The 24854-nt window shown below is 53.2% G+C and overlaps 1 protein-coding gene across 5 annotated transcripts in view; it reads left to right on the forward strand.

Annotated features, from left to right (window-relative positions):
* SF3B2 (splicing factor 3b subunit 2) overlaps positions 1-24854 on the forward strand; it is a 32895-nt gene that overhangs the window by 3222 nt on the left and 4819 nt on the right. For all 5 annotated transcript variants that reach the window (XR_014848118.1, XM_085046331.1, XM_085046332.1 and 2 more), the window contains exons 4-19: positions 508-708; positions 2203-2262; positions 2705-2822; positions 2903-2985; positions 4790-4895; positions 6523-6605; positions 7684-7890; positions 7995-8132; positions 9216-9296; positions 12171-12398; positions 14764-14913; positions 16450-16539; positions 20309-20416; positions 21737-21844; positions 22846-22988; positions 23924-24025. Coding sequence is in view for 4 of the 5 variants with exons in the window: in XM_085046331.1 (XP_084902457.1) it covers positions 508-708; positions 2203-2262; positions 2705-2822; positions 2903-2985; positions 4790-4895; positions 6523-6605; positions 7684-7890; positions 7995-8132; positions 9216-9296; positions 12171-12398; positions 14764-14913; positions 16450-16539; positions 20309-20416; positions 21737-21844; positions 22846-22988; positions 23924-24025 (2006 nt within the window). In the remaining variant the exon portion in view is untranslated. The remainder of the gene's footprint in view (positions 1-507; positions 709-2202; positions 2263-2704; positions 2823-2902; positions 2986-4789; positions 4896-6522; positions 6606-7683; positions 7891-7994; positions 8133-9215; positions 9297-12170; positions 12399-14763; positions 14914-16449; positions 16540-20308; positions 20417-21736; positions 21845-22845; positions 22989-23923; positions 24026-24854) is intronic.

Genomic DNA, 24854 nt, shown 5'->3' on the forward strand with positions numbered 1-24854 from the left:
TGAGATGGTTTAAATTTTGGGGTGGTTTGGTTGAGACGAGGTAATTTGGTTAAATTCTGGTGTGGCTGGGTTAAATCTCGAGGTGGTTTTGTTAAGTTTTGGGGTGATTTGGTTAAATTTTGGGGTGGTGTGGTTACATTTTGAGGTGGTTTGGTTAAATTTCGGGGTGGCTTGGTTAAATTTCAGGGCAGTTTGCTTAAATTTTGGGGTGATTTGATTAAATTTTGGGGTGATTTGATTGAATTTTGGGGCGGTTTGGTTAAATTTTGTGGCGGTTTGCTTAAATTTGGGGTGGTTTGCTTAAATTTGGGGTGGCTTGCTTAAATTTGGCTACATTTGGTTACATTTTGGTTAAATCTTGAGGTGCTTTGGTTAAGTTTTGAGGTGATCTGGTTACATTTTGGGGCGGTTTGATTAAATTTTGGGGCGGTTTTGCTTAAATTCGGTTCAATTTTCCTCTCCCACCTCCCACTCACTAACCCCAAACCCCCCAAATCCCACCCCCAGCTGCCCCCAGCTCTACCCCTGCAGCACCCCCTGGTTCCTCCCCCTCCCCCGCCGGGGCTGGGGCTCAATTTTGGGTTGGGGGCTGCGGTGGGAGGGGTCTCCGTGCCCCCCCCGCCCCCCCCTGCCGCCCTGTCCGAGGAGGAGAGGCTAACGCTGGCCCAGCAGCAGGCGGCCATGCTGCTGCAGGAGGAGCGGGCCCAGGTATGGAGGGGTTAATTTGGGCTGGTTTTGGGATGTTTTGGGGGGTTTTGGGATATTTTAGGGTGGTTTTGGGATGTTTTGAGGTGATTTTGGGGGTGTTTGGGGGTGTTTGGGGTGGTTTTGGGGTGGTTTTGGGGAGGTTTTGGGATGTTTTGAGGTGATTTTGGGGGTGTTCGGGGTGGTTTTGGGATGGTTTGGGGAGGTTTTGGGATGTTTTGAGGTGATTTTGGGGGTGTTCGGGGTGGTTTGGGGAGGTTTTGGGGTGGTTTTGGGATGTTATGAGGTGATTTTGGGGGTGTTTGGGGTGGTTTTGGGATGTTTTGGGGAGGTTTTGGGGGTGTTTGGGGTGGTTTTGGGGGTGGTTTTGGGGTGGTTAAAGCAGCCATGCTGCTGCAGGAGGAGCGGGCCCAGGTATGGAGGGGTTAATTTTGGGGTGGTTTTGGGATGTTCTGGGGGGTTTTGGGGTGGTTTTGGGGGTATTTGGGATGGTTTTGGGGGTGTTTGGAGTGGTTTTGGGGTGGTTTTAGGATGTTTTGGGGAGGTTTTGGGGGTGTTTGAGGTGGTTGGGGGTGTTTGGAGTGGTTTTGGGATGGTTTGGGGAGGTTTTGGGATGGCTTGGGGAGGTTTTGGGTGGGGTTTGGGGAGGTTTTGGGATGGTTTGGGGGGTTTTGGGATGGTTTGGGATGTTTTGGGGAGGTTTTGGGGGTGTTTGGGGTGGTTTTGGGGTGGTTTGGGATGGTTTGGGGAGGTTTTGGGGTAGTTTTGGGATATTTTGGGGTGGTTTTGGGATGGTTTGAGGTGATTTTGGGGGTGTTTGGGGTGGTTTGGGGATGTTTTGGGTAGGTTTTGGGATGTTTTGAGGTGATTTTGGGGTGGTTAAGGCGGCCATGCTGCTGCAGGAGGAGCGGGCCCAAGTATGGAGGGGTTAATTTTGGGGTGGTTTTGGGATGTTTTGGGGAGTTTTGGGGTGGTTTTGGGGAGGTTTTGGGATGGTTCGGGGTGGTTTTGGGGGCCTTTGAGGTGGTTTTGGGAGGTTTTGAGGTGATTTTGGGGGTGTTTGGGGTGGTTTTGGGGGTGTTTTGGGGAGGTTTTGGGATGTTTTGGGGAGGTTTGAGATGTTTTGGGGAGGTTTGGGGGTGTTTTGGGATGTTTTGAGGTGGTTTTGGGGGTGTTTGGGGTGGTTTTGGGGAGGTTTTGGGATGTTTTGGGGTGGTTTTGGGATGGTTCGGGGTGATTTTGGGGGCCTTTGAGGTGGTTTTGGGAGGTTTTGAGGTGGTTTTGGGATGTTTTGAGGTGATTTTGGGGGTGTTTGGGGTGGTTTTGGGATGTTTTGGGAGTTCTGGGGGCAATTTTGGGCGTTCTGGGGGCAATTTTGGGAGTTCTGGGGCAATTTTGGGGAGTGAATGACACCTGGAGGGTGTTTTAAGGGGTGGGTGACACCTCAGGGGACACCTTTGGGTGCTGGGGGGGTCCTGACAATGTCCCCTCCCCCAGGGCCAGCACCCATTTGGGGAGAAATCCAAGGAGCAGGAGCTGCTGGAGCAGCAGAAACGGGTGAGGGGGACAGTCCTGTTTTGGGGACACCCTGTTTTGGGGGGATTTGGGGGTGTTTAGGGTGGTTTTGGGGTGGTTTGGGGAGGTTTTGGGTGGTTTTGGGGTGGTTTGGGGGGTTTTGGGGGGGTTTTGGGGTGACTTGGGGGTGTTTGGGGTGGTTTTGGGGTGTTTTGGGATGTTTTGGGGGGGTTTTGGGGGTGTTTGGGGTGGTTTTGGGGGTTTTTGGGGTGGTTTGGAGTGGTTTTGGGGGGTTTTGGAATGTTTTGGGATGGTTTGGGGTGGTTTTGGGGGTGTTTGGGGTGATTTTGGGGATGTTTTGGGGTGGTTTTGGGGATGTTCGGGGTGGTTTTGGGATGGTTTGGGGAGGTTTTGTGGGGCACCTATGGGTGGGAGGTCCACCCAGGACCCCCCAATGTCCCCTCAATGTCCCCAATGTCCCCAGGCCGCAGTACTGCTGGAACAGGAGCGGCAGCAGGAAATGGCCAAGCTGACCCCCCCAGCCCCCCGCGCCCCCCCCGAGGGGACAGCCATGGCCACCAGGACCCCCCTGACCCCCCGAGGTGAGCAGAGACCCCCTGACACCCCAGGGTGGCCTTTGTCACCTCCCTGTCCCCAGGCTGATGTCACTTTGTCCCCCCAGGCAGCCCCATGGGAGCTCCCCTGCCCATGGGAGCCCCCCGGCCCCGCGGGCCTCCCCCGCCCCCCGGCGATGACAGCAGAGAGGTGAGGCTTTGGGGGGGTTTGGGGGGAGTTTGGGGGATTTTGGGGGGGTTTGGGAGCGTTTTGGGGAGGTTTTGGGGGAGTTTTGGGGGCCTTTGGGGGGCTTTGGGGGATTTTTGGGGGATTGGGGGTTTGGGGGGCTTTGGGGTGCTGGGGGCTTTTGGAGGGTTGGGGCTTTTGGGGGGGTTTCTTTGGGGGCTTGGGGTTTTGTGGGGATTTGGGGGTCTCTGTGGGGTCTCTGTGGGGCTGGGGGCTCCATGGGGGTTTTGGGGGGCTTTGGGGGTTTTGGGGTGGGCTTCAAGGGTCTCTGTGGGGCTTTGGGGGGCTTTTGGGGGCTTTGGTGGGGTTTGAGGGTCTCTGTGGGTCTGGGGGCTTTTGGGGGGCTTTGGGGGGGTTTTGGGGGTCTCTGTGGGGTTGGGGGCTTTTTGGGGAGGCTTTGGGGGGGGCTTTGGGGGGCTTTTTGGGGGTCTCTGTAGGGCTGAGGGCTTTTTGGGGGGGGTTTTTGGTCTGGGTTCTGTTCTTGGGTCTCTGGTGTTTGTGGGTTTGGGGTCTTTGTGTGGGTCTGGGGTCTCTATGGGTATGGGGTCTCAGTGGGTCTAGGGTCTCTCTCTGGGGTCTCAGTGGGTCTCTGTGGGTCTGGGGTCTCTCTGAGGGAGGTTTCTCTCTCGGTTTGGGGTCTCTCTGAGGGTCTGGAGTCTCTTTTACTGGGTCTGGGGTCTCTCAGTGGGTCTCTCAGTGGGTCTCAGTGGGTCTGGAGTCTCAGTGGGTCTGGGGTCTCTATGGGTGTGGGGTCTCTCAGTGGGTCTCAGGCCTCTGTGGGTCTAGGGTCTCAGTGGGTCTGGGGTCTCTCAGTGGGTCTGGGGTCTCTATGGGTCTGGGGTCTCAGTGGGTCTCAGTGGGTCTGGGGTCTCTCTCAGTGGGTCTGGGGTCTCTCTCAGGGGGTCTGGGGTCTCTCAGTGGGTCTGGGGTCTCTCTGGGGTCTCTCAGTGGGTCTCTCAGTGGGTCTGGGGTCTGTCTATGGGTCTGGGGTCTCTCTGTGGGTCTGGGGTCTCTGTGTGGGTCTCTCTATGGGTCTGGGGTCTCTATAGGTATGGGATCTCTGTCTGGGGTCTCTCTGGGGTCTCTCTCTGGGGTTTCTATGGGTCTGGGGTCTCTCTGTGGGTGTGGGTTCTCTATGGGTCTCTCAGTGGGTCTGGGGTCTCAGTGGGTCTCTGGGTCTGGGGTCTCTCTGTGGGTCTGGGGTCTCTCTGGGTATGGGATCTCTGGGTCTGGGGTCTCTCAGTGGGTCTCAGGGGGTCTGGGGTCTCTCTATGGGTCTGGGGTCTCTCTGAGGTCTCTCAGTGGGTCTCAGTGGGTCTGGGGTCTCTCTCTGGGGTCTCTATGGGTCTGGGGTCTCTCAGTGGGTCTCAGGCCTCTGTGGGTCTAGGGTCTCTCTCTCTGGGGTCTCTCAGTGGGTCTGGGGTCTCAGTGGGTCTGGGGTCTCTCTCTGGGTCTGGGGTCCCTCAGTGGGTCTCTTAGTGGGTCTGGGGTCTCTGTGGGTCTGGGGTCTGTCTATGGGTCTGGCGTCTCAATGGGTCTGGGGTCTCTCTGGGGGTCTGGGTTCTCTATGGGTCTCTCAGTGGGTCTGGGGTCTCAGTGGGTCTCTGGGTCTAGGGTCTCTCTGTGGGTCTGGGGTCTCTCTGGGTATGGGATCTCTGGGTCTGGGGTCTCTCAGTGGGTCTCAGGGGGTCTGGGGTCTCTCAATGGGTCTGGGGTCTCTCTGGGGTCTCTCAGGGTCTCTGGCTCTCCCTGACCCCATGTCCCCCAGGCCGAGGACTCCGGCGTTGGCCCCAAGATCCCTCAGGCTCTGGAGAAGATCCTGCAGCTCAAGGAGAGCAGGCAGGAGGAGCTGGTCACCGTGCCGGGGGTCTCGGGTGAGCCCCCTGCCACCCCGGTGTCACCTCAGTGTCACCTCAGTGTCACCTCAGTGTCGCCCTCGGTGTCCCTTGTCACCCCCCAGTGTCACCCAGCCACGGGAAATGCCGTAAAACCATCAAAATCCATCAAATATATGGAAAATTCCACCCAAAAATTGGAAAATTCCAAGTAAAAAGTGGAATTTGTCACCTGTGGGTGCGGCCAGGTGACCCCCAGGGACACCCCAAGGTGCTGCCACCCTTGTCACCAGTGTCACCCCAGTGTCACCCTCGGTGTCCCTTGTCACCTCCCAGTGTCACCCAGCCGCGGGAAATGCCATAAAAGCATCAAATTCCGCCCCAAAAATTGGAAAATTCCAAGTAAAAAGCGGAATTTGTCACCTGTGGGTGCGGCCAGGTGACCCCCAGGGACACCCCAAGGTGCTGCCACCCCCCTAGTGTCCCCACGGTGTCCCTTGTCACCTCCCGGTGTCACCCAGCCGCAGGAAATGCTGTAAAACCATCAAAATCCACCCAAAAATTGGAAAATTCCAAGTAAAAAGTGGAATTTGTCACCCGTGGGTGCAGCCAGGTGACCCCCAGGGACACCCCAAGCACTCACTGGGTGTCCTTTGTCACCCCTCAGTGTCACCCTCGGTGTCCCTTGTCACCCCCCACTGTCACCCAGCCGCAGGAAATGCCGTAAAACCATCAAATTCCGCCCCAAAAATTGGAAAATTCCAAGTAAAAAGCGGAATTTGTCACCTGTGGGTGTGGCCAGGTGACCCTCAGGGACACCTTAAGGTGCTGCCACCCTTGTCCCCAGTGTCACCCCAGTGCCGCCCTCGGTGTCCCTTGTCACCCCCCAGTGTCACCCAGCCGCAGGAAATGCCATAAAACCATCAAAATCCACCCAAAAATTGGAAAATTCCACCCAAAAAATGGAAAATTCCAAGTAAAAAGGGGAATTTGTCACCCATGGGTGCAGCCAGGTGACCCCCAGGGACACCCCAAGGTGCTGCCACCCCCCTAGTGTCCCCACGGTGTCCCTTGTCACCTCCCGGTGTCACCCAGCCGCAGGAAATGCTGTAAAGCCATCAAAATCCACCCAAAAAATGGAAAATTCTAAGTAAAAAGTGGAATTTGTCACCCGTGGGTGTGGCCAGGTGACCCCCAGGGACACCCCAAGCACTCACTGGGTGCCCTTTGTCACCCCCCAGTGTCACCTACGGTGTCCCTTGTCACCCCCCACTGTCACCCAGCCGCAGGAAATGCTGTAAAACCATCAAAATCCGCCCCAAAAATTGGAAAATTCCAAGTAAAAAGGGGAATTTGTCACCTGTGGGTGTGGCCAGGTGACCCCCAGGGACACCTTAAGGTGCTGCCACCCCCCCCAGTGCCACCCACGGTGTCCCTTGTCACCCCCCAGTGTCCCCACCGCTGTCCCCCACCCTCCCAAATCCTCCCTTAAAACCCCCGAAATGTCCCTAAAAAACCGGATTTGTCCCCTGCGGGTTGTCCTGGAGGGTTGGAGGTGACATTTAGGGGATGGAGGTGACACCCAGGGGTGGGAGGTGACACCCAGGGATAGAGGTGACACCCAGGGGTGGGAGGTGACACCCCTGTCCCCTCCTTGTCCCCCCAGCTGAGGACGAGATGGAGACAGAGCTCCGAGCATCAGCGTCAGCCTCGGAGGCCGAGGAGGACACAGGGACATCCAAAAAGGAGGTGACATTGGGGACAGCGAGGGGACAGCGAGGGGACAGTGAGGGGACAGTGCCACCTCACCCAAAGTGGCACCTGGAGGGGTTGGGGACACCCGAAATCTGTGGGGAAGTGTGGAGGATCTGCAGTAGGTTTATTGGGGTCACCTGTGTCACTCTGATGTCACCTTTGTCCCCTCTGGGGAGGTCAGGAGCGCTCTGGTGTCACCTCACTGGCCCCGTTTGTTGTCCCCTCGTTGGTGGTTCTGCCCTATGCTATTGTCACCTAATGTCCCTTTTTGTTCCCCTTTATTGAGCCAATCCCATTGTCACCTAACATTGTCACTCAGTGTCCCTTTTTGTCCCCTCCATCGAGGGTCTCTGCCCCACCCCTGTGTCCCCTAATGTCCCTTTCTGTCCCCAATGTCTCTCTCTGTATTCAATGTGTCTCCCTGTCCCCATTGTCCCCTAATGTTCCCAATATCCCTTTCTGTCCCCAATATCCCTTTCTGTCCCCAATGTCTCTCTGTGTCCCCATTGTCCCCCAATATCCCTCTCTGTCCCCAATGTCCCTCTCTGTCCTCAATGTCTCTCCGTGTCCCCATTGTCCCCTAATATCCCCAATGTCCCTCTCTGTCCTCAATGTCCCTTTCTGTCCCCAACGTCCCTCTCTGTCCCCATTGTCCCCTAATGTCCCAAACGCCCCTCTCTGTTCCCAATGTCCCTCTCTGTCCCCATTGTCCCCTAATGTCCCCATTGTCCCCTAATGTCCCCAACGTCCCTCTCTGTCCCCATTGTCCCCTAGTGTCCCCAATGTCCCTCTCTGTCCCCAATATCCCTTTCTGTCCCCATTGTCCCCTAATGTCCCCAATATCCCTTTCTGTCCTTAACGTCACTTAATGTCCCCAATGTCCCTTTCTGTCCCCAATGTCCCTCTCTGTCCCCAATGTCCCCTAACGTCCCCAACGCCCCTCTCTGTCCCCAATATCCCTCTCTGTCCCCATTGTCCCTTAATGTCCCCAATATCCCTTTCTGTCCCCATTGTCCCCTAACGTCCCCATTGTCCCCTAACGTCCCCAACGCCCCTCTCTGTCCCCTCCCAGCGCAACCGCAAGCGCCGCAACCGCAAGAAGAAGAAGCGAGGCAGGGGGGCTGCCCGGGAGGTGACATCCACCCCCAGTGCCGCCCGAGGTGACACCGAGACCCCCCCTGGGGACACTGCCGAGGTGGAGATCGAGTATGTCACCGAGGAGCCCGAGATCTACGACCCAAATTTCGTCTTCTTCAAGAGGATTTTCGAGGCTTTCAAGGTGACGTTTTTGGGGTGACAGTGACACTTTTGGGTGTGGGGGTCACCCTAGGGTCACTCTGGGGTCACTCTGGGGACACCTGTGACACTGCTGTCCCCTCCCAGCTGACGGATGAGGTGAAGAAGGACAAGGAGAAGGAGCCGGAGAGGGCGGAGAGGACGGAGAGCGCCGGAGCGCCGCGGAAAAAGGGACCTGAGGATGGCACCAGGGGCAGCGATGGGGACAGCTCTGAGGACGAGCAGGTGACACTGGGGACACTGGGGACATGGCAGGGACATTAGGGTACAGGGGCAGCGATGGGGACAGCTCTGAGGACGAGCAGGTGACATTGGGGACATGGCAGGGACATTAGGGTACAGGGGCAGCGATGGGGACAGCTCCGAGGACGAGCAGGTGACACTGGGGACACTGGGGACATGGCAGGGACATTGGGGACATGGCAGGGACATTGGGGTACAGGGGCAGCAATGAGGACAGCTCTGAGGAGGAGCAGGTGACATTGGGGACACTGGGGACATGGCAGGGACATTGGGGACATGGCAGGGACATTAGGGTACAGGGGCAGCGATGGGGACAGCTCCGAGGACGAGCAGGTGACATTGGGGACATGGCAGGGACATTGGGGACATGGCAGGGACGTTAGGGTATAGGGGCAGCGATGGGGACAGCTCCGAGGACGAGCAGGTGACACTGGGGACATTGGGGACATGGTGTACAGGTGGTGATAGGGATAGCTCTGAGGAGGAGCAGGTGACACTAGGGACATTGGGGACATGGCAGGGACACTGGGGACATTACAGGGACACTGGGGACATTACAGGGGCAGCGATGGGGACAGCTCTGAGGACGAGCAGGTGACACTGGGGACATTAGGGACATGGGGGTATATAGGGGCAGCAATGGGGACAGCTCTTAGGATGAGCAGGTGACATTAGGGACATTGGGGACATGGCAGGGACATTAGGGTACAGGGACAGCGATGGGGACAGCTCTTAGGATGAGCAGGTGACACTGGAGGGACACTGGGGACACTGGGAGGGCATTGTGAGGCACACTGGGGACGTGGAGGGATACGGGGTGACATTGAGACAGAGACGGGGACAGTTCTGTCACGAGCAGGTGACACTGGGGGACATTGTGGGGACAGTGGGGACACTGGAGGATGAGAAGTGACAGCCAGAGCCAAACTGGGGACAACCCTGGGGGGTTTGGGGACACGGTGACAGCAGCACTGGGGAGGGGACAGGGCCAGCAGGCAGTGCCATCGGGTGCCACCCGCGGTGTCCCTGCCGGTGTCACCAGCGCTGTCCCCACGCTGTCCCCAGGAGAAGAAGCAGGAGGTGCCCAAGCTGTCCAAGAAGAAGCTGCGGCGCATGAACAGGTTCACGGTGGCCGAGCTGAAGCAGGTGACACTTGGGGACATCCTCCTGTCCCTGTCCCTGTCCCTGTCCCTGATGGGTGCAGGTGGCACCACCCAGAGCTGGGGACAGCGCTGAGGTGACACCTGCTGTCCCCTGGGAGTCGCGGTGGGGACACCAGAGCCACCCTGGGGACACCTTGAGGGTACCTTGGGGACACCAGAGCCACCCTGGGGACACCTTGAGGGTACCTTGGTGACCTCAATGCCACCTTGGGGACACTGGTGCCACCTCGAGTGCCTTGATCTTCTCCTTGGGACCCCACAGGTGACTCTGGGGTCACCTCAGTGTCCCCTGTCCCCCCCTGGGGTCACCTCAGTGTCCCCTGTCCCCACCCCGGGGTCACCTCAGTGTCCCCTGTCCCCCCCCCGGGGTCACCTCAGTGTCCCCTGTCCCCATCCTGGGGTCACCTCAGTGTCCCCTGTCCCCATCCTGGGGTCACCTCAGTGTCCCCTGTCCCCACCCTGCTGTCCCATGTGGCCACCAAGGGGTCACTCTGGGGACTCCATCTCTGCCCTGGGCCTCTCTGCCTTTGATTGTTCATTGTCCCCATGCTGTCCCCGATGTCCCCATGCTGTCCTCAGCTGGTCACCCATCTGGACATGGTGGAGATGCACGATGTCACCACTCAAGGGTCACTTTTGGCCCCCTAGCCCAACCCTGGGGTCACTTTAAGGACTCTGGAGCTCTCTCCCTTTGCTTGTTCATTGTCCCCACGATGTCCCCATGCTGTCTCCTGATGTCCCCGCTGTCCCCCCAGCTGGTGGCCTGACCAGACGTGGTGGAGATGCACAATGTGACCCTTCAAGTGTCATTCTGGGGACTTTGGTGCCACCAAGGGGTCACTTTGGGGACTCCATCAGCACTCTCCCTTTGATTATTCGTTGTCCCCATGATATCCCCCTGCTGTCCCCTGATGTCCCCCCTGTCCCCCCAGCTGGTCACCCATCTGGACATGGTGGAGATGCACAATGTGACCCTTCAAGGGTCACTTTTGGTCCCCAAGTGCCACTTTGAGGACTCCATCATCACTCTGGAGTTCTTCCCCCCTAAACTCCTCTTCATCCCCTTTATCTCCTGCTGTCCTCACGATGTCCCCCTGCTGTCCCCTGATGTCCCCACTGTCCCCCCAGCTGGTCACCCATCTGGACATGGTGGAGATGCACAATGTCACCCCTCAAGGGTCACTTTTGGTCCCCAAGCCCAACCCTGGGGTCACTTTAAGGACTCTGGGGCTCTCTCCCTTTGCTTGTTCATTGTCCCCACGATGTCCCCATGCTGTCCCCTGATGTCCCCATGCTGTCCCCTGATGTCCCCACTGTCCCCCCAGCTGGTCACCCATCTGGGCATCGTGGAGATGCACAATGTGACCCTTCAAGGGTCACTTTTGGTCCCCAAGTGCCACTCTGGTGTCACTTTGGGAACTCCACCACCACTCTCGGCCTCTCTCCCTTTGCTTGTTCATTGTCCCCATGCTGTCCCCATGATGTCCCCATGCTGTCCCCTGATGTCCCCACTGTCCCCCTAGCTGGTCACCCATCTGGACATGGTGGAGATGCACAATGTGACTCTTCAATGGTCACTCTGAGGACTTTGATGCCACCAAGGAGTCACTTTGGGGACTCCATCTCCACTCTGAGGACCTCTCCCTTTGCTTGCTCATTGTCCCCACGATGTCCCCATGCTGTCCCCTGATGTCCCCATGCTGTCCCCTGATGTCCCCACTGTCCCCCCAGCTGGTGGCCTGACCAGACGTGGTGGAGATGCACGATGTGACCCTTCAAGGGTCATTCTGGGGACTTTGATGCCACCAAGGAGTCACTTTGGGGACTCCACCTCTGTATCTTCTTGGTCCCCATGCTGTCCCCTGATGTCCCCGCTGTCCCCTGATGTCCCTGCTGTCCCCCCAGCTGGTGGCCCGTCCGGACGTGGTGGAGATGCACGATGTCACCTCTCAAGGGTCACTTTTGGTCCCCAAGTGCCACTCTGGGATCACTTTGGGAACTCCACCACCACCCTCAGCCTCTCTCCCTTTACTTGTCCATTGTCCCCCTGCTGTCCCCTGATGTCCCCATGCTGTCCCCTGATGTCCCCATGCTGTCCTCAGCTGGTCACCCATCTGGACATGGTGGAGATGCACAATGTGACTCTTCAAGGGTCATTCTGGGGACTTTGATGCCACCAAGGAGTCACTTTGGGGACTCCATCACCACTCTGAGGACCTCTCCCTTTGCTTGTTCATTGTCCCCACAATGTCCCCATGATGTCCCCATGCTGTCCCCTGATGTCCCCGCTGTCCCCCCAGCTGGTCACCCATCTGGACGTGGTGGACATGCGCAGTGTGACCTTTCAAGGGTCACTTTTGGTCCCCAAGTGTCACTCTGGGGTCACTTTAAAGACTCTGGGGCTCTCTCCCTTTACTTGTCCATTGTCCCCATGCTGTCCCCTGATGTCCCCACTGTCCCCCCAGCTGGTGGCCCGTCCGGACGTGGTGGACATGCGCAGTGTGACCCTTCAAGGGTCACTTTTGGTCCCCAAGGGTCACTTTTGGTCCGCAAGTGCCACTCTGGTGTCACTTTGGGAACTCCACCACCACTCTCGGCCTCTCTCCCTTTGCTTGTTCATTGTCCCCATGCTGTCCCCTGATGTCCCCATGCTGTCCCCTGATGTCCCCACTGTCCCCACAGCTGGTGGCCTGACCAGACGTGGTGGAGATGCACAATGTGACCCTTCAAGGGTCATTCTGGGGACTTTGATGCCACCAAGGAGTCACTTTGGGGACTCCACCTCTGTATCTTCTTGGTCCCCATGCTGTCCCCTGATGTCCCCATGCTGTCCCCTGATGTCCCCGCTGTCCCCCAGCTGGTGGCCCGTCCGGACGTGGTGGAGATGCACGATGTCACCGCCCAGGACCCCAAACTGCTGGTGCACCTGAAGGCCACCAGGAACTCGGTGCCGGTGCCGCGGCACTGGTGCTTCAAGAGGAAATACCTGCAGGGCAAGAGGGGAATTGAGAAACCTCCCTTCGAGCTGCCCGAGTTCATCAAGAGGACTGGCATCCAGGAGATGCGCGAGGCCCTGCAGGAGAAGGTGGGGACACCTTGGGGACACCTGGGGACAGTTTGGGGACAAGTGGGGAAATGCCTGAGAAGCAGCCAGGGTGTGGGAATGGAGCTAGGAGGGGAACTTGGAGCTCACAGGGATCCAGGAGATGCTCGAGGCCCTGCAGGAGAAGGTGGGGACACCTTGGGGACACTTTGGGGACACCTTGGGGGCAGTTTGAGGACACCTAGGGGTTGTTTGGGGACAGTTAAGGGACAAGTGGGGAATGCCAGAGGAGGTTCCTAGTTGGATGTTGAGGGTTTGGGGAGCTTGTGGGATCCAGGAGATGCTCGAGGCCCTGCAGGAGAAGGTGGGGACAGGTTGGGGACACTTTGGGACACCCTGGGGACAGTTGGGACACCTAGGGGACAGTTTGGGGACATTTGAGGGGTAGCCGTGGGTTGGAAATGGAGCTAGGAGGGGAATTAGGGAGGTTCTTGGGGCTCACAGGCATCCAGGAGATGCGCGAGGCCCTGCAGGAGAAGGTGGGGACAGGTTGGGGACACTTGGGGACAGTTTGGGGACAGTTTGGGGAATGCCAGAGGAGGTTCCTAGTTGCTTGTTGGATGTTTGGGGTTGGGATGTTGAGGGTTTGGGGAGCTTGTGGCATCCAGGAGATGCTCAAGGCCCTGCAGGAGAAGGTGGGGACAGTTTGGGGACACTTGGGGACAGTTTGGGGACAAGTGGGGAAATGCCTGAGAAGCAGCCAGGGTGTGGGAATGGAGCTAGGAGGGGAACTTTGGGCTCACAGGGATCCAGGAGATGCTCAAGGCCCTGCAGGAGAAGGTGGGGACACCTTGGGGACAGTTTGGGACAGTTTGGGGACAGTTGGGGGCAGCTAGGGGACAGTTGTGGGGCACTTGAGGGGTGGGAATGGAGCTAGGAGGGGAATTAGGGAGGTTCTTGGGGCTCACAGGGATCCAGGAGATGCTCGAGGCCCTGCAGGAGAAGGTGGGGACACCTTGGGGACACCTTGGGGACAGTTTGGGGACAGTTAGGAACACCCTGGGGACAGTTTGGGACACCTTGGGGACAGTTTGGGGGCAGTTGTGGGGCAGCCGTGGGGTGGGAATGGAGCTAGGAGGGGAACTTGGAGCTCACAGGGATCCAGGAGATGCTCAAGGCCCTGCAGGAGAAGGTGGGGACACCTTGGGGACACCTTGGGGACAGTTTGGGGACAGTTTAGGGACACGTTGGGGACAGTTTGGGGACAGTCATGAGGGGTTGTCAGAGATGTCTGGGGGATAGAAGACCAACACCCCCCTTGGTGTCCCCAACGCCCCTTTGATGTCCCCAACACTCCCTTGGTGTCCCCAACACCCATTTTGGTGTCCCCAAACCCCCCCAGGATGTCCCCAAACCCCCAAATCTGCCCCCAGGATGTCCCCAAACCGCCCTAGGATGTCCCCAGACCACCCCAGGATGTCCCCAACCCTATCCAGATGTCCCCAACACCCTCAGGATGTCCCCAAACCCCCAAATCTACCCCCAGGATGTTCCCAAAGCTCCCCTTTGATGTCCCCAACCCCCTTTTTCATGTCCCCAACACCCCTTTTGATGTCCCCAACCCCCTTTTTCATGTCCCCCACACCCTCTCTAAAGTCCCCAACGCCCTTTTTAATGTCCCCAACCCCCTTTCTGATGTCCCCAACCCCTTTCTTATGTCCCCAACACCCCTTTTCATGTCCCCAACACCCCTTTGATGTCCCAAACCCCAGGATGTCCCCAACCCTATCCAGATGTCCACAAACACCCTCAGGATGTCCCCAAACCCCCAAATCTGCCCCCAGGATGTCCCAAAGCTCCCCTTTAATGTCCCCAACCCTTTTTAATAACCCCCTTTTAATGTCCCCAACCCCGATGTCCCCAACCCTTTCTGATGTCTTTTTGTACCCCAGGATGTCCCCCAGGATGTTCCCAAAGCTCCCTTTAATGTCCCCAACCCCTTTCTCATGTCCCCAACCCCTTTTAATGTCCCCAACCCCTTTCTGATGTCCCCAACACCCCTTTGATGTCCCCAACCCCATTTCTGATGTTCCCAACCCCATTTTTGATGTCCCCAACACCCTTTTTAATGTCCCCAACGCCCCTTTTGATGTCCCCAATACCCTTTCTGGTGTCCCCACCACCCCTTTTCATGTCCCCACCACCCTTTCTAATGTCCCCAACCCCCTTTTTAATGTCCCCAACCCCTTTCTGATGTCCCCAACCCCTTTCTCATATCCCCAATCCCCTTTCTCATATCCCCAACCCCCTTTCTGATGTCCCCAACCCCCTTTTGATGTCCCCAACCCCCTTTCTAATATCACCAACACATTTTTTAATGTCCCCAACCCCCTTTTGATGTCCCCAGGAGGAGCAGAAGACGATGAAGTCCAAGATGAGGGAGAAGGTGAGACCCAAGATGGGCAAAATCGACATTGACTACCAGAAGCTGCACGATGCTTTCTTCAAGTGGCAAACCAAACCCAAGCTGACCATCCATGGGGACCTTTACTACGAGGTGGGGACAGCTGGGGACATCCTGGGAGGTTGGGGACATCCTGGGGGGGTTTGGGGACATCCTGGGGGGCTGAATTTGGGGGTTTGGGGACATCCTGGGGGGGGACATCCTGGTTGGGGACATCCTGGGGGGGGGACATCCTGGGGACAGCTGGGGTCCTGGGGGGTTGGGGACATCTTAGGGACATCCTGGGGGGGTCGGGGACAGCGAGGGGGAGGTTTGGGGACATCCTGAGAGGGTTTGGGGACAGCCAGGGGGAGGTTGGGGACAGGCTGAGGACATCCTGGGGACAGATTTGGGGGTTTGGGGACATCCTGGGAGGCTTTGGGGACATCCTGGGGACATCTTGGAGGAGTTTGGGGACATCTAGAGGGGTTTGGGGACATCTGGGAGGGTTTGAGCCAGACATCCTGGGGAGGTTTGGGGGTTTTGGGGACAGCCAGGGCATCCTGGGGGTTTGGGGACATCCTGGGGACAGCTGGGGACATCCTGGGGGGTGGGGACAGCCAGGGGACATCCTGAGAGGGTTTGGGGACAGCCAGGGGGAGGTTGGGGACAGGCTGAGGACATCCTGGGGACAGATTTGGGGGTTTGGGGACATCCTGGGAGGCTTTGGGGACATCCTGGGGACATCTTGGAGGAGTCTGGGGACATCCATCTAGAGGGGTTTGGGGACATCTGGGAGGGTTTGGGGTCACCTGGGGACATCCTGGGGGGATTGGGGACAGCGAGCGGGAGGTTTGGGGACATCCTGGGAGGGTTGTTTGGGGACATTCTGGGGACATCCTGGGGAGGGTTTGGGGACATCCTGGGGGCAGATTTGGGTGTTTGGGGACATTCTGGGGGTTTGGGGACACCTGGGAGGGTTTGGGGACAGCCAGGGGGCAGATTTGGGGTTTTGGGGACATCCTGGAGAGTTTTGGGGTCATCCTGGGGGGGTTTGGGGACATCCTGGGGGGGTTTGGGGACATCCTGGGGGGGTTTGGGGACATCCTGGGGGGGTTTGGGGACATCTGAGAGGGGTTGGGGACATCTGAGGATATCCTGGGGGTTTTTGGGGACATCTGGGAGGGTTTGGGGACATCCTGGTTGCATTTTTGGGGATTTGGGGATGTTCTGGGAGGACATTTGAGGACATTTGGGGACATCCTGGGGGGCTTTTGATGGGCTTTGGGGCTGTGACCTCACTGTCCCCTCTGTCCCCAATGTCCCCAATGTCCCCTCCCTGTCCCCAATGTCCCCAATGTCCCCAATGTCCCCAATGTCCCCTCTGTCCCCAATGTCCCCAATGTCCCCTCTGTCCCCAATGTCCCCTCACTGTCCCCAATGTCCCCAATGTCCCCTCTGTCCCCAATGTCCCCAATGTCCCCTGCTGTCCCCTGCTGTCCCCTGCTGTGTCTGTGTCCCCAATGCCCTCTGTCCCCAATGTCCCCTCTGTCCCCAATGTCCCCAATGTCCCCTCACTGTCCCCAATGTCCCCTCTGTCCCCAATGTCCCCAATGTCCCCAATGTCCCCAATGTCCCCTCTGTCCCCAGGGCAAGGAGTTCGAGACGAGGCTGAAGGAGAAGAAACCTGGAGATCTGTCGGATGAGCTGCGGATCGCCCTGGGGATGCCTGTGGGGCCTGTAGGGATCCTAAATTATCCCAAATCCATCCTAAATCCATCCCAAATTTATCCTAAATTTATTTTAAATCCATCCTGAATTTATCCTAAATTATTCCAAATTTATCCTAAATTATCCCAAATCCATCCTGAATCCATCCTGAACCCCTGGGGATGCCTGTGGGGCCTGTAGGGATCCTGAATTATCCTAAATTATCCCAAATTTATCCTAAATTAATCCCAAATTTATCCTAAATTATCCCAAATTTATCCCAAATTTATCCTAAATCATCCCAAACCCCTGGGGATGCCTGTGGGGCCTGTAGGGATCCTAAATTATCCTAAATTTATCCTAAATCCACCCTAAATCCATCCCAAATTTATCCCAAATCCATCCCAAACCCCTGGGGATGCCTGTGGGGCCTGTAGGGATCCTAAATTATCCTAAATTTATCCCAAATTTATCCCAAATCCATCCCAAATTTATCCTAAATTTATCCTAAATTTATCCTAAATCCATCCTGAATCCATCCTGAATTTATCCCAAGTTTATCCTAAATCCATCCTGAATTTATCCTAAATCATCCTAAATCCCTGGGGATGCCTGTGGGACCTGTAAGGGATCCTGAATTATCCTAAATTATCCTAAATTATCTTGAATTTATCCCAAATCCATCCCAAATTTATCCTAAATTATCCCAAATTTATCCTAAATAATCTCAAATCCATCCTGAATCCCTGGGGATGCCTGTGGGGCCTGTAGGGATCCTGAATTATCCTAAATTATCCCAAATTTATCCTAAATTATCCTAAATTATCCTAAATTTATCCTAAATCCATCCTGAATTTATCCTAAATTAATCCCAAATTTATCCTGAATCCCTGGGGATGCTTGTGGGGCCTGTAGGGATCCTAAATTATCCTAAATTATCCCAAATTTATCCTAAATTTATCCTGAATTTATCCTAAATCCATCCCAAACCCCTGGGGATGCCTGTGGGGCCTGTAGGGATCCTAAATTATCCTAAATTTATCCTAAATTATCCCAAATTTATCCTAAATTTATCCTAAATTATCCCAAATTTATCCCAAATTTATCCTGAATCCCTGGGGATGCCTGTGGGGCCTGTAAGGGTCCTGAATTATCCTAAATTATCCCAAATTTATCCCAAATCCATCCCAAATTTATCCTAAATTTATCCTAAATTTATCCTAAATCCCTGGGGATGCCTGTGGGGCCTGTAAGGGATCCTAAATTATCCTAAATTATCCTAAATTTATCCTAAATTATCCTAAATTTATCCTAAATCATCTTGAATTTATCCTAAATCCATCCCAAATTTATCCAAAATTATTCCAAATTTATCCGAAATCGCAAACCCCTGGGGATGCCTGTGGGGCCTGTAAGGGATCCTGAATTATCCTAAATTTATCCTAAATTTAATCGTAAATTAATCCTAAATTATCCTAAATCTATCCTGAATCCCTGGGGATGCCTGTGGGGCCTGTAGGGATCCTGAATTATCCTAAATTATCCCAAATTTATCCTAAATTTATCCTAAATCCATCCTAAATTTATCCTAAATCCATCCTGAATTTATCCAAAATTATTCCAAATTTATCCGAAATCGCAAACCCCTGGGGATGCCTGTGGGGCCTGTAAGGGATCCTGAATTATCCTAAATTATCCTAAATTATCCCAAATTTATCCTAAATTATCCCAAATTTATCCTAAATTTATCCTAAATTATCCTAAATTTATCCTAAATTATCCCAAATTTATCCTAAACCCCTGGGGATGCCTGTGGGGCCTGTAGGGATCCTAAATTATCCTGAATTATCCCAAATTTATCCTAAATTATCCCAAATTTATCCTAAATTATCCCAAATTTATCCTAAATTATCCTAAATCCACCCTAAATCCATCCCAAATTTATCCTAAATCCATCCCAAACCCCTGGGGATGCCTGTGGGGCCTGTAGGGATCCTGAATTATCCTAAATTTATCCCAAATTTATCCTAAATTATCCCAAATTTATCCTAAATTTATCCTAAATCCATCCTGAATTTATCCTAAATCCATCCCAAATTTATCCTAAATTAATCCCAAATTTATCCTGAATCCCTGGGGATGCCTGTGGGGCCTGTAAGGGATCCTGAATTATCCTAAATTATCCTAAATCACCCCAAATCCATCTCAAATTTATCCTAAATAATCTCAAACCCATCCGAAATTTATCCTAAATCATCCTGAATTTATCCTAAATTAATCTTAAATTTATCCTAAATCCTAAACCCCTGGGGATGCCTGTGGGGCCTGTAGGGATCCTGAATTATCCTGAATTTATCCTAAATTTATTCTAAATTTATCCTGAATTATCCCAAATTTATCCTAAATCCATCCTGAATCCCTGGGGATGCCTGTGGGGCCTGTAGGGATCCTAAATTATCCTAAATTTATCCTAAATTATCCCAAATTTATCCCAAATTTATCCTAAATTATCCTGAATCCCTGGGGATGCCTGTGGGGCCTGTAGGGATCCTGAATTATCCTAAATTTATCCTAAATTTATCCTAAATTTATCCTAAATTATCCCAAATTTATCCTAAATTTATCCTGAATTTATCCCAAATTTATCCTGAATCCCTGGGGATGCCTGTGGGGCCTGTAGGGATCCTAATTTATCCTAAATTTATCCTAAATTATCCCAAATCCATCCTAAATCCACCCTAAATCCATCCCAAACTCCTGGGGATGCCTGTGGGGCCTGTAGGGATCCTAAATTATCCTAAATTTATCCCAAATTATCCCAAATCCATCCCAAATTTATCCTAAATCCATCCTGAATTTATCCTAAATCCATCCCAAATTTATCCTAAATTTATCCTAAATCTATCTCAAATGTATCCTAAATGTATCATAAATGTATCCGAAATTTATCCTAAATTTAACCTAAATCCATCCCAAATTTATCCTAAATTCATCCGAAATCCCAAACCCCTGGGGATGCCTGTGGGGCCTGTAGGGATCCTAAATTATCCCAAATTTATCCCAAATTTATCCTAAATTTATCCTAAATCATCTTGAATTTATCCTAAATCCATCCTAAATCCATCCTGAATTTATCCTAAATCCCAAACCCCTGGGGATGCCTGTGGGGCCTGTAGGGATCCTAAATTATCCCAAATTATCCTAAATTATCTTGAATTTATCTTAAATCCATCCTGAATTATCCTAAATTATCCCAAATTTATCCCAAATTTATCCTAAATCCATCCCAAACCCCTGGGGATGCCTGTGGGGCTGGTAGAGGATCCCAAATTACCCTAAATTAATCCCAAATTTATCCTAAATTAATCCTAAATCCACCCTAAATCACCCTAATTCCACCCTAAATCATCCTAAATCCATCCTAAATCCACTCCAAATGCCTTTGAGATGAATTTGGGGTTTTTAGGGTGAATTTGGTGTTTCTGGGGTGGTTTTTGGTGTGGTTTTGATGTTTCTGATGCATTTTTTGGTGTATTTTTGGTGTTCCTGAGGCGTTTTTTGGTGTGTTTTTGGTGTTTCTATGGTGTTTTGGTGCTTCTGAGGTATTTTTGTTGTATTTTTGGTGCTTCTGATGCGTTTTTTGGTGCGTTTTTGGTGCTCCTGAGGCGTTTTTTGGGGCGTTTTTGGTGTTCCTGATGCGTTTTTCTGTGCTTTTTTTCATATTTCTGCACTATTTTGCTATTTCTCTCCCTCCTGACCCATTTTTTGGGGTCCCCAAACCCCCCTTTTCTCCCCCCAGAACGCCCACAAGGTTCCTCCCCCCTGGCTGATCGCCATGCAGCGCTATGGACCTCCTCCCTCCTACCCCAACCTCAAAATCCCGGGGCTCAACTCCCCCATCCCCGAGGTCAGCGGCGTTTGGGGGTCCTGGGGGGGTTTGGGGGATTTTTGGGGGATTTTTAGGGTGGATTTTGGGATTTTTGGGGTGGATTTGGGGGGATTTTGGGTGTTTGGGGGGAATTTGGGGGCTTTGGGGTGGATTTGGGGATTTTTGGAGGGAATTCGGGGTATTTGGGGTGTTTGGGGTGGATTTGGGGGATTTTTGGGGGTTTAGGGGGGATTTGGGGATGTCTGGGGGATTTGGGGTGTTTTGGGGTGGATTTGGGGTGTTTGGGGGGATTTGGGGAATTTGGGGTGTTTGGGGGAGATTTGGGGTGGATTTGGGTGTTTGGGGGAATTTGGGGTGTCCTGGGGATTTGGGGGATTTTGGGGGATTTGGGGGGATTTTTGGGGTGTTTTGGGGGATTTGGGGTGTTTGTGGGGGTACTGGGTGGTTTGGGGGGATTTGGGGGATTTTTGGGGGATTTGGGGATTTTGGGGTGAATTTGGGGTGTTTTAGGGGTCCTGGGGTGATTTGGAGGGTTTAGGGGATTTGGGGATGTCTGGGGGGATTTGGGGTGTTTGGAGGATTTTGGGGAATTTGGGGTGTTTAGGGAGGATTTGGGATGTTTGGGGGAATTTTTGGGGGTGTTTGGGGTGGGTTTGGGGGATTTTTGGGGGTTTGGGGGATTTGGGGATGTCTGGGGGATTTGGGGTGTTTTGGGAGGATTTGGGACGATTTTGGGGTGTTTGGGGGATTTTGGGGGCATTGGGGGAATTTGGGGGTTTTGGGGTGTTCGGGGAGATTTGGGGTGGATTTGGGGGTTTGGGGGAATTTGGGGTGTCCTGGGGGATTTGGGGGATTTTTGGGGGATTTGGGGTGTTTGGGGGGTCCTGGGGTTTGGGGGTGATTTGGGGATTTTTGTGGGAAATTTGGGGATTCTGGGGGATTTTGGGGTGAATTTGGGGTGTTTTAGGGGGTCCTAGGGGGAGATTTGGGGGTCCTGGGGGTGATTTGGGGGGTTTAGGGGGATTTGGGGATGTCTGGGGGGATTTGGGGGAGTTTGGGGGATTTTGGGGGATTTGGGGGTCCTGGGGGATTTGGGATGTTCTGGGGGGATTTGGAGGGGCTTTGGGGTGTTTTGGGGGGTCTTGGGGGAAATTTGGGGTGTTTTGGGGGGATTTGGGGGATTTTTGGGGGGTTTAGGGGGGGATTTGGGTTTTTTAGGGTGGATTTGGCTGCAGTTTTGGGTACCACGCTGGGGGGTGTCAGGATGATGTTTTTGGGGTCTCAGGATGGTATTTTTAGGGTCTCAGGATGATTTTTTTGGGGTCTCTCCCTCCCCAGGGCTGCAGTTTTGGGTACCACGCTGGGGGGTGGGGCAAACCCCCCGTGGATGAAACTGGAAAACCTCTTTATGGAGATGTGTTTGGGACCAACGCCGCCGAGTTCCAGGTACTGGGGACACCAAAAAACCCTAAAAGAAATCCCAAAAAACACCCTAAAAGAAATCCCAAAAAACACCCTAAAAAAATCCTCAAAGAAATAAAAAAAATCCCCCAAAAAACTGAAAAAAACCTCCAAAAAATCCCAAAGGAAACCCAAAAAAACGCCCCAAAAAACCCCCAAAAGAAACAAAAAAAAAACCCCAAAAGAAACCCCAAAAAATCCCAAAAAAACTCCCAAAAAATCTCCAAAAACCCCAAAAAAAAACCCCAAAAAAACCTCAAAACCCAAAAAAACCCCAAAACCATCCCCAAATCTCCCCCAAAATCCCCCAAATCTCCCACAAAATCCCCCAAATTTCCCCCAAAAATCCTCAAATTTCCCCAAAATCCCCAAATCATCCCAAAATCCTCCAAAATCCTCAAATTTCCCCAAAACCCCAAATCCATAAAATCCCCCAAAATCCCCCAAAATCCTCAACTTTCCAAAATCCCAAATTTCCCCCAAATTCTCCCAAATCTCCGAAAAATCCCCAGATTTCCCCAAAATCAAATTCCCCAAAATCCCCCAAAAATCCCCAAAATCTCCCCCAAAATCCCCTAAATCCCCATCTCCCCAAATCGCAAAATCCTCAAACTCCCCAAAATCCCCAAAATCCCTAAATCATCCCCAAATCTCCCCAAATCCCCCAAAATCCCCCAAAACCCAAAGATCCCCGATCTCCCCAAAATCCTCCCAAAATCCTCAACTTTCCCTATCCCCAAATTCCCAAAATCCCAAGTCTCCCCAAAATCCCCATCATCCCCAAATTTTCCCCAAAATCCCCCACCCCAAAAGCCCAACAAATCTCCCCAAAATAAAAAAATCCTCAATATTCCCCAAATCTCCCCCAAAATTCCCCTAAAATCCCCCTAAAACTCAACAAATCTCCCCCAAAATCTCCCAAATTCCTCCCAAAATCTCCCAAATTCCTCCCAAAATCCCCCAAATTTCCCCCAAAATTTCCCCAGACGAAGGAGGAGGAGGAGGAGATCGACAGAACGCCCTGGGGGGAGTTGGAACCTTCGGATGAAGAATCCTCTGAGGAGGAGGAGGAGGAGGAGAGCGATGAGGAGAAACCGGATGAGACAGGATTTATCACCCCTGCCGACAGGTGGGACCCCAAAAATCACCTCTGAGACCCCAAAAATCACCTCTGGGACCCCAAAAATCACCTCTGAGACCCCAAAAATCACCTCTGGGACCCCAAAAATCACCTCTGGAACCCCAAAAATCCACCCTGGGACCCAAAAATCACCTCTGGGACCCCAAAAAGTGTCCAGGGATCCTAAAAATCACCTCTGGGACCCCAAAAATCCACCCTGGGACCCTAAAAAAGTGTCCTGGGATCCTAAAAAAGTGTCCTGGGACCCCAAATATCACCTCTGGGATGCCAAAAATCACCTCTGGGACCCCAAAAAGTGTCCAGGGACCCCAAAAATCACCTCTGGGATCCTAAAAATCCACCCTGGGACCCCAAAAAACTGACCAGGGATCCCAAAAAACCATCCTGGGACCCCAAAAAGTGTCCTGGGACCCCAAAAAACCTCCCAGGGACACCAAAAAACACCCTGGGACCCCAAAAAAACTCCCCCAAATCCCCCAAAACTCCTTCAAACTCTCCCCAAACTCCCCCAAATCCCACAAAACTCCCCCAAAACTCCCCCAAATCCCCCAACTCCCCCAAAATTGCCCCAAATCCCCGAAATTCCTAAATCCTCCCAAATCCCCCAAAACTCCCCCAAATCCTGCAAATCTCCCCAAATCCCCCAAAACTCCCCATAAAATACCCCAAATCCCCCAAACCTCCCCAAAAATCCCCCAATGCCAAAACTCCCCAATCTCCCCAAATCCCCAAAACTCCCCCAAATCCCACAAATCCTTTCAAAATTCCAGTAAATCCCCCAAAACTCCCCCAAATCTCCCCAAACTGCCCCAAAATTCCTCCAAAACTCCCCTAAATCCCCCAAAACTCCCCCAAATTCCCCCCAAACTCCCCCAAACCTCCCAAAATCCCCCCAAATCCCCCATTTTTCTCTCTCTCCCCAGCGGGTTGATCACCCCTGGCGGTTTCTCTTCGGTTCCTGCTGGGATGGAAACTCCTGAGCTGATCGAGCTGCGCAAGAAGAAAATCGAGGAGGCCATGGATGGGTGAGTTTGGGGGATTTTGGGGGAATTTTGGGGGATTTTGGGGATTTTAGGAGGGTTTAGAGGGGATTTGGAGGAGTTTTGGAGGGGATTTGGGGTGAATTTTGGGGATTTTGGGGGAGTTTTGACAAGTTTTGGGGATTTTGGGGGGATTTTTGGGGGTATTTTGGGGATTTTAGGGAGTTTTGGGGAATTTTGAGGGGATTGGGGTTGAGAGAAGGTGGGAGTTTTGGGGGATTTTGAAGGAGGGGTTGAGAATTTTGGGGAGTTTGGGGATTTTGGAAATTTGGGGGGAATTTTTGGGGATTTTGGGAGTTTTGGGGAATGAGGGATTTTGGGGAGTTTAAGACAGTTTTGGAATTTTGGGGGAAGTTTTGGGGGGGGCTTTTGGGGGAATTTGGGGGATTTTTGGGGATTCTTGGGGTTTTTGGGGATTTTGGGGGGTTTGTTTGGGGGTTTAGTTTTTTGGGATTTTGGGGTTTTTGGGATTTTGGGGTTTTTTGTGGGATTCTTGGGTTTTTGGGGTGATTTTGGTTTTTTTGGGGCATTTTTGGGGGATTTTTGGGGGGTTTTTTGGGGATTTTGGGGGTTTTTTGTGAGGATTCTTAGTTTTTTTGGGGGGATTTTTTTGGTTTTTGGGGGTTTTTTTGGGGGGTTATTTTGTGATTTTTTTGGGGGATTTTGGGGTTTTTTTGTGATTTTTTGGGATTTTTGGAGGTTTTTTTGGGGGTTTTTTGGGCCTGGATGGTTTTGGGGTTCAGCTGCTCCAGTTTTGGGGTTTTTTGGGGATTTTTGGGGATTTTTTGGGACTCCTGCTGACCTCCTGCCCACC

The sequence above is a fragment of the Lichenostomus cassidix genome, unplaced genomic scaffold (genome assembly GCF_008360975.1).
Source record: "Lichenostomus cassidix isolate B80296 unplaced genomic scaffold, HeHo_3.0 HiC_scaffold_40, whole genome shotgun sequence".
NCBI lineage: Eukaryota > Metazoa > Chordata > Aves > Passeriformes > Meliphagidae > Lichenostomus > Lichenostomus cassidix.